This window comes from Pelodiscus sinensis, chromosome 31, assembly GCF_052426305.1.
Source record: "Pelodiscus sinensis isolate ZL-2025 chromosome 31, ASM5242630v1, whole genome shotgun sequence".
Taxonomy (NCBI): Eukaryota; Metazoa; Chordata; order Testudines; family Trionychidae; genus Pelodiscus; species Pelodiscus sinensis.
In genome coordinates, this window is record NC_143082.1 from 1,625,689 (window position 1) to 1,643,675 (window position 17,987).

Below are 17,987 nucleotides of genomic sequence, written 5' to 3' on the forward strand. Positions count from 1 at the left end.
CTGCCCCCCAGCACCACATCCCTCTCCCCCCCAGAGCCCAGCCCCCCCGCCCTGCCCCCCAGCACTGCATCCCTCTCCCCCCCAGAGCCCAGCCCCCCCACTCTGCCCCCCAGCACCGCATCCCCCTCCCCCCCAGAGCCCAGCCCCCCGCCCTGCCCCCCAGCACCGCATTCCCCTCCCCCCAGAGCCCAGCCCCCCCCGCTCTGCCCCCCAGCACCGCATCCCCCTCCCCCCCAGAGCCCAGTCCCCCGCTCTGCCCCCCAGCCCCGCCCCCCAGCAGGGCAAGTTATTGTCTTTCAGAGAAATCAGCTCCTTGAGCCTGGTCCCAGAGCAGCTGGGTCTGGGTGCGGCGGCCGACAAGGCGCAGACTGAGGGCAGGTGTGAGGAGTCAGCGCCAAGGCTCCTAGGATATAGGGCGGAGCGGCAGTGGGGGCTGAGCGGGGCAGGTGCTGGGCTGGCTGGAGGAGGGAGCCCGGCTTGCAGGTGATTTGGGACCACCACAACAACAGGTAGCCCTGGGCATGAGAACTGGCTGCTGTCTTCCTACTCCTGCCTGGGGTAGGGGGCTGGGCATGGAGCTGTGCTTGGGACCCTCTGGGGTAGGGACCCTCTGGTGGGCAGGGGTTCAGTCAGCACCTACCTAATGGGGGGGGCCCACAAAGCGCATGTAAGGGACTGTCTCAGACAGCTGGAAATGGCTCCTTGCCCCATCCTCTGCCTGAGGCGCAAGGGGGCCCATGGAGGCTGGGCAAGGAGGAATGTGCTTGTGAGGTTTGTTGTCCTGGGATCCGTGGCCCTGTTCAATACCAAATGGCTTTGGCAGGGCTCTCAGAAATACTCGGCGTCCTTCTCTCCAGTCCCCTTTTGTAAAGCTTTAGGGTGTGCTCCAGACACTCCCCCCCCGGCAGGCTGTGTGTAGCACCTCTGGCCAGGTGCGCTTTGCCAGGGCTTTGAGGTGCGGGTTTGGGTCACGCTGCAGCTGCTCCGTTGCCAGAGAGGCGTGGGCCTGCCAAGAGGAGTCTCCCCCACCCTGGAATGCCCAGACTCTAGGCCGCTGGCTCCCAAACGTTTTGGCCTCGTGCCCCCTCTTTGATTTTTGGGGAACCCTCATGCCCCCCAAATAGCAGCAAAACTTGTTGTGGGGGGGAAGGAAGTGATGGAGGAGAAACAAAAATAGCAGCAAAACTTGGGGGGCCGAAGTTGGGGGAGGAAGTTGGGTTGCCTCATGCCCCCTGGAACTTCTTCATGCCCCCCAGTTTGGGAACCCTACTCTAGGCCAGGGGCTCTCAAACTTTCTTCTCATGAGCCAGTTGATGAAAATTGTTGATGCCGCTGCCCGATATAATGTGACTAGAGAGTGTGGGCTCTGAGCTGGGGTTGAGGCTGGAGCTTTGGGGTGCTGGAGGGGGCTCTGGCTGTGGAGGGGCCTTATGGCCTCTCCTGGCACAACAAGCCATGCTGCCCCAGACGCAGCTAGCAGCAGGTTCCCAGCCAATGGGCACCCAGGGCAGGAGCAGTGCATGGAGCCCTGTGTGCTCTCCCCCACATGCCTAGGGGTCAGGCCTGCTGCAGTGCCAGGACAGACCCGCTCACCTGATCCCCATGCAGCACCAGGACCCAGCGCCCGCTGTGTGAGCCAGTGGTGGATTGCGAGCAAGCCCTAGCTGGAACCCCCTCTCTGGCCCAGCAGTGCCAGGCTGCCTGCCTGGCTCCAGAACACAGGTTCCAGCTGGCAGTGCTTTGGGGTGGATACCTGGGGGAGGCTTTGAAAAGAACATGCTGCTTCTCTCTGCTAAAGGGCCAGCTGTGCTGGCTGCTAATGAGACTTGGTCTTAGAGCCTGACGATCCCGGGAAACCCTCACATCTACCAGGCCCCGATGGGGAAACTGAGGCACGTAGCGGCCACAAGGTGCCTGCCAGGCAGCCTACGGCAGAACCAGGACTCCAACCCCTATTGCCAGAGATCTAGCCTGGTGCACTGAGCGTGGGAGCAGCCTTGCCCCCCCAGGCTGAGCCTTGGCCTTTCACAAGTGGCTTCCTAGCAGGGCCCTGTGTGGGGAGCAGCAGGAACCTGCAGAGCAGCCTGGCCCACTTCCCGGTCTGAGCCTCCCCTGTGTGCGCTCTGGAAGCAGGCCAGTGGCAGGCTTTCCCCCACGCTGCCTGGGCAAAGCCCCGCTGGGAAGCGGCAATAGATTCAGTCCGGTGAGGGATTTAATTAGTTCTAACTCCTGCCCAGAAAGCCAGAGGCAAGAGGAAAATCATTTGCTGCAGCTGGCCCCTCGCTTCCTTTCACGGCTCCCCTGCCACCTCCCGTTCATCCTCCTGCCCTGCTGATCCCACGGGCAGCCCAACCCCGAGCTTGGTGCTTCTCTTGTGCTGCTGGAATGCAGCGTTCTCCCCTGCACAGCTGCTCGGCCCCTGCAGACATGGCGGGTGGGCGAGACCCTGCTCTCCCGGGGGATGGGCAAGTCTCCTCTGGCCTCCAGCACTGCAGAAGGGGTCCGATGACTTGCTGGCAGGGGCCAGGGCTCCCTGTCCGGTGGGTGGGGCGGGCGGCTGGCGCTCCCTGCCCAGGGGGCGGGTGGCTGGCAGGTGCAGGGCAGAGGAGAGGTGCCACATGTCAGCGTTGAGCTGAGCTGGTGTGGAAGGCGAACCTGGTCCAGGCTCGGATGCTGCAGCCGCCGGGCCGAGGCAGGTGGCACGGAGCAGGGTGCAGGCTCGGCCGGGACAGCCAAGCCTGCTGAGCAGGCGGAGGGAGGGAGTCACAGCTGCTGCTCTCAGGAGGGGCTGAGCAGTGGGTGGGGGTGAGGGGCCCGGCTGGAGATCTGGGTTCCAGGCCTGTCTCGAGGGTCGGGGGCCAGTCTTGGGGAGGGACTCTACATAGGCTGAGCTCGTTGGGGTGGGCACAGCACAGGGACCCTGGCGGCTGTGAGCCTCAGGCAGGTGCTGGCCTGCCCCGGGGGTGGGGCTAACGTGCTGCTTGTGGGTCACTTGGCAGGGCTGGCAGGCCGGCTGGGGGGCTGCATGTCATCCTGCCAGCCTTGCCTCAGGAGAGGCCGCCCAGCCAGCAGCAGGTGCCAAAGGGCTCTGGGTCATGGCGCTCCCACAGCGGGGGGGAGGGGAACACTAATGCTGTCCTGGGGGTGGCTGGCAGTGGGGCTCAAGCTGGCCGTCTTGGGGCTGACCGTGGGCACTGGCCACAGCGTGTGGGACAGGGCCCCCCGAGCGCTCTGGGTGCCACGTGGGACGCGGGCGATGTCCCTTAGCACGTGGGCATGCGAGGAGTGGTGCTCGCTGTGATGCGGTGAGCACAGGGAGCTGGGACCCAGCCGTGGGGCTGGGTAAAGCACCAAGGGCCAACACGTGGGTGGGGGTCACTGCCACGCTCATGCCGGCTTTGGGGCCTTCTCCCTGGCGCACTTGGAAGGGCCGTGGCTGTAGCCTGAGGGTGGGCGTTGGATGGGGGGTTGCTGGCCCATGCCACCCCTGCTCTCCCCCCACCAGCAATGAGCGTGGTGCACGCCCTGCGCTCGGAGCGCCTGGCCATGCTGCGAGGGGAGGCGCTGGAGCGGCCCAGCCTGCGCGCCGTGGATCAGCTGAGCCCGGAGCTCAAGGTGGAGAAATGCGTCCTGCTGACGCTGGACGGGAAGCTGCTGGGGCCGGAGCTGAGCCGCATCCGCAGTGGTAGGGCCTGGCGGGGGAGACGGGCTGGATGGGGGAGGGGTTGGAGATGGAGGGGGATTCGGACCCCGCCCTGCTGGGGCCCCAGGGCTCTATCGCCTGTGTGGCTCCGGGCCCGTGTCCCTGGGTGGGTGCAGAGGGTCTGGAATCCAGGAACCTGGGTTACACCGGTGACTTGGGCCAGTGCTGCTGGGTGGGGCAGCTCACCCGGCTCTCGGCCCCTCCCATGCCTGGCTGGGCTGATCCGTCCCTGTCCTCTCCGTGCCCAGAGATGGCTCTGCCCCTGGATGTGGAGCTGCCCGCCGATCTGCCCAGAAGCTACCTGTCGCGCCAGCGTCGCTCCCTGCCGGCCTTCCCCTTCTCGCCCGCCAAGAGCCCCCAGCGCGCTCCGGGCCTCAGGTAACACGCCGGGGACAGCTCCTCCTAGACCTGCATGTAGCGTAGCCTGGCGCCAGCCCATGGGAACGGACTCCCAGCATGCAGTGCTCCAACTTGGCCTTACGCTGGAGCCTGGGAGCAGCGCTCTGTCGCGCTAGGCGCTGGACAAACGTTGCCTTGTTCCACACAGCCGACAATCGACGTGGACTCGGTGGCCTGTAGGCTGCGTGCTGTGACATGCGGCGCTCCATGAGGATAGGACCTGGAGCTCTTCGGGAAGCGCCTGTCACTGAGCCCCAGGAGAATCTCCATTAGCTATTGGCGCTATAGGGCCTATGACACAGGAGAGCAGTTCCGGGGCCATCCAGTGGAGGGCAGTGGTGCATTCCTGAGGAGGTATTCTGGAAGCTGTGCCCTGGAGCTGATGGTTCTTTCTCTTCCAGGAGCCCCAGGAGGAGCATGGAGACGCTGTGCACTGGCCACTTCCCCCCAGGGCTCAGTCAGCTTGTGACAGGGCTGCGGGGCTCTGTGTCGCCCTCGCCGCGGGGCACAGCCAGCCGGGCCGCACAGCCCCGAGCACCCCTGGCCAAGGTCCCTGGCAGCAAGGCCAAGGCAGGCGACGCTGCATGCCAGGGGTGCTGGATGCAGCCGGAGTCGGACAGGAAGCAGCCCCAGGCAGGGGCTAGCAAAGGGACCTGCAAGGAATGACAACGTGGGGGCAGATAAGCTTGCTCCGGGCTGGGTGGGGACTCACCTCGGGGAATGGCTGGTGTCCAAGGGGGGAGGGGCTGTACTGGGGAGCCAGCTGTGTGACTAACCGGGCAGAGGCCGGAAGTCCTCTGCACAAATGGCCAGCAGCAGATACTGGGTCACTGGAGGGATTCACTGAGGGCTCCTGGCTCCAGGGAACCTCTTTTGGGCTGCCCTTGTCTGGAGGGCCAGGCCAGCTCGGTGGGTGTCCATGGTTGCTCTGATGCACCCCAATAGAGGCTGGGCCTCCTAAACTGGGTGATGCGCAGTGAGCAAGACTGTCCCTCGCCTGGAGAGCCTTAGGTGAGGTGCAGGAGGGAGATGGGGAAACTGAGGCACAGGGATGCGGTGGCAGAGCTGGGACTTGGACCCTGGGGTCTGAACCGTGTTTGCTTCCCTTCCTTGCACTGGATGACGTCACAGTGGCTTGGATTTTTACAAATAAAACTCTTCCACGTGAGCTGTGGCTGCCCCTCTTCCTGCCCCTGGAGCCCTGCCTGGAGGGGCGGGGGTGTGCGTGAGGGAGGGTCTCGTCGAGGGGGGTGACAGGGACCAGCCGGCTAAGGGGCTTTCCCCAGCCGATGGCACTTACGCCACTAGAGGGGGCTACATGAGAGCAAGTAGGCTAAGCGACTGCAACTTGCTTCAGGGTGCAATCAAACCTATTCGCTGGTGCTGGGGGGTGCTCCTGGGGCTACCCCAGAGCTGGGGGCATCTCCCCATCACCTGCTCACGGGCAGCAGCCTTGGCTGTGGATCTGCCCCCCGCAACCAGCCTCTGCCCACAACCAACGTACAGTCTTGCAGCCTTCCTCTCTCGGGCCAGGCTGGCAGCAGCTGCTCTGGCTCAGTCCTGGCCTGCTGGGCGCTGGTCCGGCCCTGGGCTGCTGCCGGCTGACAGGCCTGCTGGTCCCAAAGGAAGCGTTTGCAGCAGCCTGTCACTGTGGGGTGTTGCTACTTCATGGGGCACCCAGCCCTTCGCTGCCCTCCTCGCTACAAACCTAACTCCATAGCCTCGCGGTACAGCAGGGAGCTGGACATGGGAGACCAAGGCCGCCCGCAGAACAACCAGCAGGGTCTTACCCGGCCTCGGGCGGGTCCCTAACTCTAAGAAGCTGTTTTTCTTCACTTCCATCAGTGCTGAGGGGTGCAGGCTGCCCTGGGCAGAGAGGAAAACCTCGGCCCGCACTCAGCGCAGCGGCTTGGGGCTAGGGGAGAAGCGCCTCTCCCTGGCCGCTGCAGGGGGCACAGGTGCTAGGAGGGGGCATGTCCCCTGGCGGGGGGACACGACAAACTCTGCAATGGACAGTGGCTGTCCCTCTTCTGGCCCAGTGGGCCCCAGCTCTGCCCCCCTGTGGTCATTCTGCAGCATAACTCACCCTCCTGCCTGACCCTTTGAGAAAACAATTGAATTCCAGGCAGGGCCTGTTGTCCTGGCACAACCAAACCCCGACACGCTTTGCTAGACGAGGAAGCTGCCTGGCGGAGTGGGTGGTCCGAGCTCTCGCCGGTTGCGGGGCGGGTGGGCGTGCACGCTCCCAAATGCATCATGGATAAGGGCAGGCTCTAGAGGGAGTTAATGAGCAGATCTCTTCCCCACCCCCTCCTGAAAGCAGCTCAACTTGCCCAAAGTTGTCATGGGCTACGTCTACAAACGAGGCTAAGTGGGGAATATTGCCACACCTCATTTGCATACCTAATGAGCCGCCGTTTTTGCAGAAGAGGCCCTTGCGCCAGAAGGAGCTGTCTACACCGCCCCGGTTGTGCAACAAACACCCTCTTGCGCAAGGCCGCTTACTTTTCAGGAAGAACGGCGTTGCGCACGAAGGGGAAGCGTAGACAGCTCCTGGCGCAAGGGCCTCTTCTGCAAAAATGGTGGCTCATTAGGTATGCAAATGAGGCTCAGCAATATTCCCCACTTAGGCTCATTTGCATATTTCTGGCGCAAGAAGCCGTGACTAGACAGAGCCATGGTGTTTTCAAACTCACCGGGCTGAGGCCCCTTTCTCCGGAGGGGAAATTGCTGCCGGCTTCCACGGTTGGGTACCTGGATCTAGTCTCAGAAGCAGACTCCTGCTGTTGGCTTTTCTCCGAAGTCACCGCTGCCTCTTCACTAGCATTTGAGGTGCTGCTGGGTCCCTGAGAGGTGGGGGCGGGGAAGGCTCTCTCAGGGGACCGAGCGCCTGAGCTCACCTGACTGCCCTTTGCAGCTGGGAAAGGCTCCTGGCAGCCCAGCGCAATCCAAGGGGGCTGGCGTAAAGAGCGAATGCAGGTCCTCAGACCCCCGCCCGCTAGCACCCCGCAGTCACAGGACCACAAGGGGGTGGGGGGCAGTGGGTTACAGAGCGTTACAGCCAGGGGCCTCCAGTCCTTGGTTTCTAGAGTCGAGCCACATGACGACGTTTCGCTCCCGGACTCCTCTCTGGAAGGTGTTTGTGCCCCTGGGCAGTGCCCTGTGCTCACCCGTGGGAGGCGGTGTTAGAGCAACGCCAGTGTCTGGTTTCAGCTGTGTTGCTGGGCCAGGTGTGTGTGGGCCCCTGGCGGTGCGTGGGGGAGGGGGATGGGTCACGGTGGGGGTGGCTGCTGGTTCGGCAGCTGTTCTGGTAGGGGCTGGCGCTGGGGTGAGTTGTGGGCTCCTGGTCTGGGCAGAACCTGCTTCTGCTGGGAAGCTTGGGGGGGGGGGGCACAGGTGACTCCTGGTAGCATGCTGGAAGAGCATCTCCCATGGCCCTGCTACAGGGGTGCCCCCTCCCTGTTCCTCTGGGTGGCCTCCTTGTACCCCTTTCCCCTGCCATCCCCAGTCACCTGGGGGCAGTTCCACTAAGCATGGGCTGTAATGGTTTCAGGATCACTGTGTAAGTCCTGGCGGCCGGGGGGGGCCTCTTGACCCTGGTCCTGGGAGAGCTCTGTGGAACCTGAAAGCTTGTGTCTCACCCACGGGCCTTGGTCGCCTGGAAGCCATTAACCTCCCTCCTCTAGCACTCACTGTCAGGGCCGTATGTGCCCGTCTGTAAACACTGTACCCCTGGCACCCCCTGGCACCAGAAGAGCCAGGCCAAGCAGCACCCGAGGAAAATCCAAGGAGAATCAATGAGCCCTATGCCTCGTAAGAACGGGGGAGACCTGTGTTCTAGTCCCGCTTTGGGACAGACGTGTTGGGAGACCTTGAGCAGTCACTCTGTGCCTCAGTTTCCCCTCCCACCCTGGGTCTGTTTAGTTGGCGAGCTCTTCAGGGCAGGGTCAATGGTTTGTTTCTCTGTCTCTGCAGCACCTGCCCCAATGGGGCCTCAGTTGCGATTCGAAGACGACACACTAATTCTGTTGTGAGCACAGGAATTGTGCTGGGGGAGCACTACCGTGCAGTCCCTGTGCAAGGGACCGTGGATTGTGCCCTGAGAAGCCCCAGCACCCAACCGAGATCAAAGCAGTGACAACAACCCAACTTCCTCCAGAGCGGGGTGAGGCTGCGGCATGGCCGAGCATTTGTCCTGCTCCCCGACTCCCTAGGGAGTGGGCGTAAGGCGCTGCCCAGGTGCGGCACAAGGGTGAACTAGCGGGCTGAGAGGGTATTACTGGGGCAAACAGGCTGGGAAGCTTTCTGCTAAATCCTCCCGCCACCTTTAAAAAATGGTCAAAATCAAACACTTGTGACTATGGAAACAAACCAGTGAGATTGTCTCCCCCCCCCCCACCCCCCCAGGTTCTTTTCTTTGGGGTTGCAACAATTTTGATTCACACTCTTGCACACGCTGCTCTGGAAAGTTGCCTGCTCAGCGGTAGCTGAGTTTGGGGCCGTGTGAATGGGGGAGCCATCGGGAATGTGATTCCCAGGACACTGCTGCTAAGACCTGGGTTTCTGGTGTGGATGAGAAGGGGCTGCCCCTCCCAGCTGGCTGCCCCCTTGTCCTGTAGGAAACTGGCTTGATTTTCTCTCCGGGGCTTGCATTGTATGTGCAGAACAGCTCTTCCTTCTCCAGCCAGCTCCCGCTCTGCTGCCACTTCTCGGGCCTGATGCACTGGGCTTGGGTCCCTGACCCCATCCTACTGTGAGTGGCCAGGGTGTTAAGCTTGGCTGGGCTGCTGCAGCTCCTAGAGCCTGTGGGGGAAGTCCCTGTGCAGAAAAACCCTTCAGCAAGTTTGGCCTCGTCCTGGCTTGAGCAGACACTTTCCTGAGCTGGAGTCAGGGTACCCAAGCAGGCAGGAGCTGTGCTCAGTGGAGGGGAAACTGGCTTCAGGCAAACATCCAGCAGAGAGCAGGTCCAGCCCCAGTCTGATGGCGTTAGGAATGCTGGAAACTGTCCGTTCTGCCCTAAGGCTGACACTTATCTATAGGGTGACCAGCCCGCATGTGTGAAAAATCAGGGTGCTGGGGGCGGGGGCTTCTAGGTCACTTATAGAAGACAAAGCCCCTAATAGTGGCACCATCCTGACATTATCAGGACATCTTGTCACCCTACTTGTGCCCGGCTCTGAGCCTCTCCTTCTACTTAATAACCCGCCCCAGCCACAAAAATTCCTGAGACCAATAGCCCTTTAAATGCATTATCATTTAAGGTAGAAATTTCTCTCCCTGGCCCCAAAAAGGAAACAATGGCAGACCCTCCCTGAAATCCCCTAGTGGCTTTGCTACTGTTTTGGGCGGAAGGTGCCCAGAGACCTCGGATGATGGGCAGCAGCAGAGAGTGGCTAAAATACCATCACTAGTGCATCCTCCAGTGGGAAAATGGGGTAGAGCCTGAGACTCGGTTTACCGTCCTGTACCTTTGGGTGCCCCGTGGCGCCCTTCTGGAACGTGGGTAGGGGCTACCTGCGACGCCCACTGGGAATCTTCCTATTGCTAATCTACTAAGGATGCATGTGGGGGGTAGCAGGAAGCTGGGAGCAGACTGAAATGGCTCCAGCAGCATGAGTGTGGTCTCAAGGCAGAACGGCGATGCAAATAAAATGCATATAAAGTGACAATGTTTGTAAACAGTTTTGGCACCTATCTGGAGTCGGGCAAGAGATTTAGGATAAGCGTCCTTCTCAGTGGCGCTGCTGAGCCGTGCATTGGACAGGTTCTATATGGGGAACTACGGTAGCCCAATGGTGGGCGTCTAAACTGGGCAATATGCTATATGGGAGGGCAGCTTGTCTAGCTAGGAGAGCTATGTTACCCCATGGGGGGTGGTTCATAGTAGGCTTCTGTATGGACAAGTGGCTGCCAAACAGAGAGAATTAAGGTAACGTAACATGAGCTTCTAGAGGGAGATATATGGTAAAAAAATTAAGAAGACATACGCTAATGTAACGTGCTGCTATACGGAGAAATGAGGTACTCGATTGAGATAACGTTCTATACGAAGGAATACGGTACCGGCGGGGGGAGGGAGGGGAGGGAAGAGGACAGGAGACCAATCATGAGGAGGGACATGATGATTGACATTCTGATCACGCCTTTCTTCGAAAAGTCCCGCCTCTCCCAATGAAATGGATGGTGTGGCAGAGTGGCAAAAGTTCTGACCAATGGGGACAGGGCGCAGTGAGGGTCGGAGAGGGCGTAACCCTTAGGTAGAGCGACTGACTTCTCCTCCAATGAGGAACCAGAAAGGAGATATTAGGGCGGGACCTAAATATCCCGCCTTCCTGACAAGGTCACGCGTGAACGCTATAGGTTGGGAGAAGCCAGTGACAGGGCAGGCGACCAATAGCCACGCGCCGATGAGGCCCAGCCCTCCACCCACCGCCCGCTCTGATGGAACGGCCGTCCCTATTGGCTAGAGCCGCCGCGCGGGGCGGGGCAGGGAGGGGTGAAGCGGCGCCGGAGGCGGATGAGGATCCCGTGAGGGGAAGCTGGGCCGGGAGCCGTTGCGGAGCCGGGCCCCGCGGCCGCCATGGGGAACCGGGGCATGGAGGAGCTGATCCCGCTGGTCAACAAGCTGCAGGACGCGTTCAGCTCCATCGGGCAGAGCTGCCACCTGGACCTGCCGCAGATCGCCGTGGTGGGCGGCCAGAGCGCGGGCAAGAGCTCCGTGCTCGAGAACTTCGTGGGCCGGTGAGCGCGCGCGCCGCGTACTGCCGTTGGGGGAGCGCGCGGCCGCGCCTACGCCGCTTGCGTAAGCCGGCGGGACGGGAGCGGCCGGGCGGCTCCGCGGTTGGCGCAGGCGCGGTCTGTGAATCCGCTTCGCGTCACTCGCGAGCGCGCGCCGCCCTGGGTCCTGCGCCGCTGGCGCGAGCGGGGCCGTGCGCAGTTGGCGTAGGGCGCGCGCGCTGGCGGCGCAGCCAGGTCGCCTCTCCGCGGGACGCAGCGGGCGTAGAGCGCTCTGTGAATAGCAGGGGGGTGGGGCAGCAGGCGCGTCCCCCAGTCCTGGGGCACAGGCCAGCTCCCCCCATTTGTCCCCTGCCCCAGAGGCTGCATGGAGCCCCCCTCCCCCCGTCAGGAGCCATGACTTGCTCTGGGGTGCCCCCCACGCGGGGAGCAGGGCTCCTGGGGGGGGGGCAGGATTCTCCTCCCCCCCCCCAGCTGTCATCCTGCGCCTAGTGGCGGGGGGCTCGCGCCGGCCCTCCTGAGCCTTGGGAGCAGGGCTGCAGACTCCCACCCTTCCCGAGAGGCCGCTGCCCCACTTGCTGCCACCCTGTTCCTGCCGAAGGGTCCCTGGGGCTGAGCCTTGCAGGTGCAAGGTGCTGGGACTGGCACTTCGGCTAGGAGGAGGCTGTTTGCTGCTAACTCCCCCCTCCCCCTGCACCTTCCTGGGAACTGCCAGCTACTGCAGCAGAAGCTGAGCTCTTGTCTAGTCTATATGTTCCTGATAGACCCTGTGGAGCTTTTCATAAGGTCTCAGGTGCCATGGCCTCTCTTGTTTCTGTCTCCAAATCCCTTACCTTCTCCAGTTCCGTTTTTACACTGGTGAGCTGTATGTTACCCTGAGAGAGAGAGAAGATTTAGGTAATTCCTGTTTGTCTTCTGCATAAACCGTCTTCCACCCACTTCAATGGGATAAGAATTGGGGAAGTGGTTTGTCATGCCTGGTGGGATCTGTTAAGATGCAGGATATGAGCAGAGTGGGCCAGCTGGTGTAGAGGGTTGTTCTAGTATTTGTTTTAATTCCTTAAACTCCGAGGAGGAAGATCTTTAATCTGCACTGGTAGGAGCCAGTGTGCCACTTGATCCAGCTAACTGTACTTTATACAAATGTTCTGGTATACCCGGAGCACACTGGATCTGCACTTGTGGTACTGCATGGGCTATTTAATTTCAAGTGGTGATCCCTGTTTCAGTGATAGTTTTCCAAACCAGTGGGAAATGGAGCGGAGATTGACTTTAGAATCTGCTGAAAAATGATCCTGTGAAAAAGAAAGTGCTTCTGTAGTCAGGCTGGGTTCGGTCAGCATTTTGTTTCAATGGTCTAAGAATAACCTGGATTGTTAGTGAATTGTGGAATGCATGTGTGAGGTTTTTTTGTATTGATCGCTCGAGCTGAAGTCAAGCTCTGTGTGATGCTTTAACAGAACAGCTTTGGTTGTTGTTTCATTAATGGCACTTAACTTGCAGATTAGTGGGGGTAGATGTCAGCATCTTTGAATTCCTTAATCACTATTTTCAGGACTCTTTAAAAAGTGGTACAAGGATCTACAGGAGAACAAGTGTCTGCAAGGTGGGGAGGACAGTTTTGTCAGAGCAGCTGACAAGGTTCCAGAGTGTAATTCTAGAAACTGGAACCTGTTCTTCATTCAAGTTAATCTTAGACTTATAGCAGAGTCCTAGCCTTTTGCTGTTCCCATGGCAATAATGCCCATGATGATCTTAATTCAAATGGGGTCCTTTTCTGCTGGTGCTGTACAAACCAGGACCTGGAAATTGTGTACCTGGATGGATTAGGGATGTTAAGAAGCATGTAATCGGTTAATTGTGTAGTGGACAAACATTTTGTCAACTACACGATTAATCAGTAAGGAGTAACACTGCTACCACTCGCTCCTGGCTCCTGCTGGCTCCGGCCACTACCCCCGCTGTGGCTCTGCACTACAAGCGCTTGTACTGCAGAGCCACAGCAGGGGTTGATGCTGGGGCCTGGCACGAAGAGCCAGTGTGCAGGCAGGCTGGCTCAGTCCCGGCTTATGCTGGGACCTGGCATTAACCCCCACTGTGGCTCTGCACTATAAGCACTAAGAACCAGTGCAGGGGGTTAATGCTGCGACTGAGCCAGCCTGCTAAAAAATATATGGGGAGAGGAATGTTGCGTGTAGTTGATACATTAACCAATAAGGACCTGCTTGTCGGATAACCGACTAGTCAACTGCTCTATTATATCCTTAGTGTGGATCATTAGGCTCCTGCCTCGGTCCCACCCTTCATGGATCTGTCTGCAGGATCCAGTCCCTGCTCTGGGAGAGTGCATTCGAAGACAAGCTGCAGCAAGTGGGCTTGCTAGATAAGGGGGAGAGGCTGAGGTGAGGTGTCACAAGGTAGTGTGGTGACAGGGTAGCTACTGCACAAGTGGACTGTAGAGTCCATAAAGCTTTGGGTTTTTAAAGGCTTATTTCTTCTGGTGTGACTCAAGAGTCCCTTTTAATTGTTTCTGCTTTTGTGGTGCTTAACCCCTGTGACCTGGGGAGCAAGGTCACTTATAAAGGGTCTGTCTTGTCTCCGACTGACCTAAGTTTTCAGTGTGTTGAATTTCTGCCTTTTCTACAGCTTGTCCTAGCTTAAAGGATGCGGGTAAAAGGTTGGTAACTAATGCGTGACTTTTGCTACTTGTAGGATATCTTTGGTAGAACAGGACAATCTAACTGGGTATATCTGGAATCTGTCTCTCCGGTAGTGCCTCATAGTATTGGATGGGGAATAGCTTTAATAAAGGTTGAGGCACTGTGGGAAGCAGCATGGCCCAGTGGATAAGACACTGAACTGGGAGTTAGGAGGCCATGGGTCTAGTTCTTGCTTTGCCACTGATCTGCCAGGTGACCTTGGGCAAGTCATTTTGTCTCTGGCTTGTTCAGCTCCCACCCTTAGTTCTGTTTTAGGCGATGTAAGGCCTTTTGGGCAAGGATGACTACTTGATATGTTTCTAAAGCGCACAGCAAGGCGGGGCCCCGTTTGGCATACAGCAGATGCTGTATTGAGTTCTTGATATGTAATTAACCCTGGATTCTTCACGTCTAACCAGTCAACCAATTAAACGTTAGGTTAACCTAATGCTTAACTGGTTAACCTACTAAGCCTGGTGGGAACAGCCCCCAGGCCATGGGGCTCCTGCTCCCAGCCCCCCAGAGCAGCCCCTGACCATGGTGGGTTCCCTGCAGGGCTGGAGCTGCTAAAGCCCTCACTGGCTAGCTGGAACTGCCCAACCTTTCCCATCCCTAATGTAGACTGTGCGCGCTTAGTCCTGCATTTCCACTCCCTGCCTCTTCTGTAATGCCTGGGCTTGAGTAGAAGTTGTGCCTTGTCTGTTTCCAAAGAGCAGTGTTCGGTTTGACTCAGGCTGGGCTGTTTTCCCTACATTTTTGGATACTTTAGCCTCTTAATCATGATGATCTCAGACTAGTCATTTATTCTTTCTGTTGGGGGGGGGGGGGAGGGGGAAGAAATAGGAATTTTCCAGTGTTTTGATCCTGCAGTTGAATCTTTTCACTTATTTACAATTTTCCTAGGTTGGTGACAATGATCATATGTCTTAAATCAGAATCTGGGGCCTTGTGATGTTGCATCTGATCTTGGTCTTTCATTATCATGTGGGTTTGAGCTGTGTTCTGGATGGAGAGCTTGCGGAGAGCTTGTGGGAGGGGGCATTGGAAGCCCAGTTCTTCCATCTTTACTAATTGATGGGTTTTTTAAAAAGCAGCTGGATCAATTGAAATCCAGTTTTGTAAAACAAAACTTGCACCTGGGCTGATGCGTTGAGTTAAGCTTTGTCACTGTTGGGATCCACATGGTCAAGTTATTACCACCTCAGAAGCTGCCAGTGGATATACTGGCAGCCTATAATTACAGTGACGCTGCAAGCCCTGCCCCGTAATTAAAAAAATCTTTGTTTCACAGCTTTTAAGCCTTCAGCAAGGAGGCCTTTAATAAGGGGTTAACCAAAATCTCTAGCATCTTTTTCAATACGTGTCTGAATTAGGCAGGTTTTACGTGAGGCAAAAATCTTTGTAAGGTTTTTTTTTGGGTAACCTGGAATCTTCCAGTCAGCTCTTCTAGTTCTAACTTTGTATTGCAGCAGGGCCCTTTTGTTCGTAATTGAGGGTAATTATGCTGTCTGTGTTGAATGCTGCACGCTCAATGGTGGGCTTCCACATTCGAAGCCACAAGATCAAAAGTTCCTGCTGTGTGGCAAGAACAATGGCTTGGGTAATGTCCCCTGCTGTGTTCTCTCCATTCATCGCTACAGAAGCGTTTGGGATGAGATTAAAAGGGAGCGCAGCTATAACTACAGGCGCTGGTGTAACTGGAGCTGCCTGAAACGGTTAACCCAGCATTAGGGTTGACTGGCCAGGCTGGGACCCTCCGCTTGTAGCATGGCACCATGCTTGACCCTGTACATGTTACAACAGGAAAATCTTACCTGGCGGGTTGGGGTTGGGCAGGTCAGACTTGGTGGAACAAATGCTGATCTAAACTCCTCAAGAGGAGCTCCAGCCATGAGCCAGGACTCCATTGGGCAGGGTGCTCTATGCTGAGCGGGAAGGGGGGGAGTGGTACTGCTGGTTCCTGTCTCCCAAAAAAAGCTGGTTCTTGTCTCAAAGCTTCCCAGGTATGAGGAAATGACAGGTGGATACAGGCAGACTAATGGACGAGTCAAAGGAATGAGACAGGACTGGTCAATGAGGAAGCAGGAGTTTCCACATACCAGCAGCGTCATTGTTGTGATACCTACAAAGGTTTAAAGCAGAGTTTGAAACAGGATGTTTATGTATTCTCTCCAGCTGCCCCTTGTATAAGAATATAAGAACAGCTACACTGGGTCAGACCAAAGGTCCATCCAGTCCAGTACCCTGCCTGCTGACAGTGCCTGATGCCCCAGAGGGAGGGATCACGACAGGTAATCCTCACGTGGTCCCTCCCTTGAAATGAAGGGGCTTCTTTGGAAAAGTAAGGCATGGGCGTGGGGAGCCGGGCGTGGCAGGTGTGAGGTGGGTGTTGACATCTAGTGAATGATGGGCCAAGTGAAGACAAGCGGCTTATCTTCGATCCAGTAGCAAAGGGGCGAGCTGGTGGAGGGATGCAGAGAGAACATAGTGAGGCTAACAAGGCGAAGGCAACTAAGGAAGGGGATAATATTTGCTGGACCAGTTTCTTTTGGGCGGGGGGGGGGGGACTTTTGACCTTGCACTGAACCCTTCTTCAGGTCCACATGGCTACACCAGCACTGGGTTACAAACATCCGGTCAATCCTCCATGCAGTGAGCCAGAACCTTTCAACTCTTAAGCACTCAGGAGTCCCACTTACGTCAGCAGCCTTGCTTGTTTGTGTAAAGTTAAACTGGTACAGGTGCTGGGTCTCATGGGATGAGTGTCCCGAAAGAACCTGAATAGAAGACCAAACATTTTTCCTAAGAGCAGTGTGGGCAGCGCTTAAAAGGAATGACTTAAATGTCCATGTAAATAGTCTTTGTTTGAGTGTCAACATCTCTGGGGGATACTTGCCATTCAGACAATAGTACTGAGCTGATGCTGAAAACAAGGTGGACCAGTCCTGTGTGGTGTGAGGCTTGTGGGAGCTGGACTTGAAGCGTGAGCAAGACACAAGTAAATTAGACTTTTTTTGAAACTGTGCTTTTTAGTGCTTTTTAGCCTCTCCTCATGGCATATTGGAGTAATGTCTCATGTTAGTAATACAGATAAGGGAATATTTTGATCTCTTTTATTTTCCAATTTACCTGCTTTGTTGTTAAAAGCTTCCATCCTTTGTATTACAAAACTACTGACCCTCTTGCCTGTAAATGGAAATATTTAGTGCTGGTAAATTTCCCTTTAAGATTGTGCGTGTTTTGATCACTCTGATCTAGCTTAATACATAATAAATTGGTGGGTTAGCTAATGTATGGATTGTAAATTACTGCCTAGGAAGCATCACTAATGGTCCAGCAGTTTTGATATCCTGTCTCCAGATGCATCAGAGGAAGGGACAAGACTCCAGGGACACCACTACACCTCAGGCTACCTCATGTTCAGAACTGCCCATAGCAAATTAGTTAATAGGCACCAAGCAATCCTGAGAAATGCCTGGGAAATAGCAGTAATGAGAACATTTCAGATTTCATCCTGCTCTGAGAGTGGTGCCTGTTCCCAAGCTATAAGGGCAACTGAGCTCCTGTACTTCCTGGTCAGACAGCAAGGCGTGTGCTTGGCTCTACCTGCTCGGGTTAATCGCAAGCCGCCTTGAGGTTTAGTCTGCTTATTGGCCATAGATACCAGGGAGGTGGCACAATGAGGAGCTTTGGATCCTGGTTACGTAAGTTAGTTGTTCAAAATCCATTGTGACTTATTTATTTTGTGATAGAGCCTAGAGGCGACTCCTGCAGTGCTGGGCACGGTGCAGTCACAGTAAAACGGCCTCTCTGAAGTTCTCTGTCTAAATAGATGAAACAAAAGGATTTCCCCATGAAGCTAGGACAAAATGACTTGTCCAAGGTCACCCAATGAGGCTGTGGCAGAGCAGGAACTGAGCTCAGGTCTTCAGAGTCCCAACATAACTGCAAATTAATCCCTGAATCTGATTCAGATCTTTAAAATGCCTTCAGTGTGAAGCTCACTTAATGCCCACTGAAAACGATGTGGGGAATCTGACTAGGGTCGGTCTTGCCAGTAGCAATGCACCTCTCAGTAGAGGAGTCATTTCAACCCTCTTACGGAGAGAAACACAGGAGGAAATAGAAAGTGGTGTGTTAACATTGCATTGCTAGCAGGATTCGAACCATCCTGTTGATGTCACAGTGACATGTGCATTGACTGACTAATCCTTCTGTGGAACCCTTACATGTCCGTACAGATGTGCCACACTGGCCCTGCAGTGACTCTGTCAGTGACATCCTGACAAATGGAACTGTAAAAGACATTTCAATCTACATAAAATTTGACCATTGACTTGTAGTAAATTCTTGGCTCACTGGGCCCCAGGACTACAATGGCACCATTGTGAGTCACACAGTTGGGAGGCCTGTCTATTGACATTTGGTTCCTTGAATATATTGTCAATGTG

The 17,987-nt window shown here is 56.7% G+C and overlaps 2 protein-coding genes across 13 annotated transcripts in view; both read left to right on the forward strand.

The window, feature by feature from the left end:
* Window positions 1-344: 344 nt before the first annotated feature.
* LOC149520906 (uncharacterized) lies at window positions 345-5,270 on the forward strand. Of its 2 annotated transcripts, none has more exons than XM_089774788.1 (4): window positions 345-483; window positions 3,506-3,685; window positions 3,952-4,081; window positions 4,504-5,270. In XM_089774788.1, the coding sequence occupies exons 2-4, from the start codon at window positions 3,508-3,510 to the stop codon at window positions 4,766-4,768; spliced, it is 573 nt and encodes a 190-aa protein (XP_089630914.1). In that variant the 5' UTR covers window positions 345-483; window positions 3,506-3,507; the 3' UTR covers window positions 4,769-5,270. The 2 variants fall into 2 exon arrangements, with proteins under 2 accessions (XP_089630914.1, XP_089630913.1); XM_089774787.1 differs by having other exon boundaries at window positions 351-509.
* Window positions 5,271-10,585: 5,315 nt separating this feature from the next.
* DNM2 (dynamin 2) overlaps window positions 10,586-17,987 on the forward strand; it is a 50,550-nt gene continuing 43,148 nt past the window's right edge. For 9 of the 11 annotated variants that reach the window (XM_075916131.2, XM_075916124.2, XM_075916126.2 and 6 more), the window contains exon 1: window positions 10,587-10,843. In XM_075916131.2, the coding sequence (XP_075772246.1) occupies window positions 10,683-10,843 (161 nt within the window). In that variant the 5' untranslated portion in view covers window positions 10,587-10,682. Of the gene's footprint in view, window positions 10,844-17,987 lie in introns of all 11 variants that reach the window. The other 2 variants (XM_075916125.2, XM_075916133.2) reach the window with 2 other exon arrangements.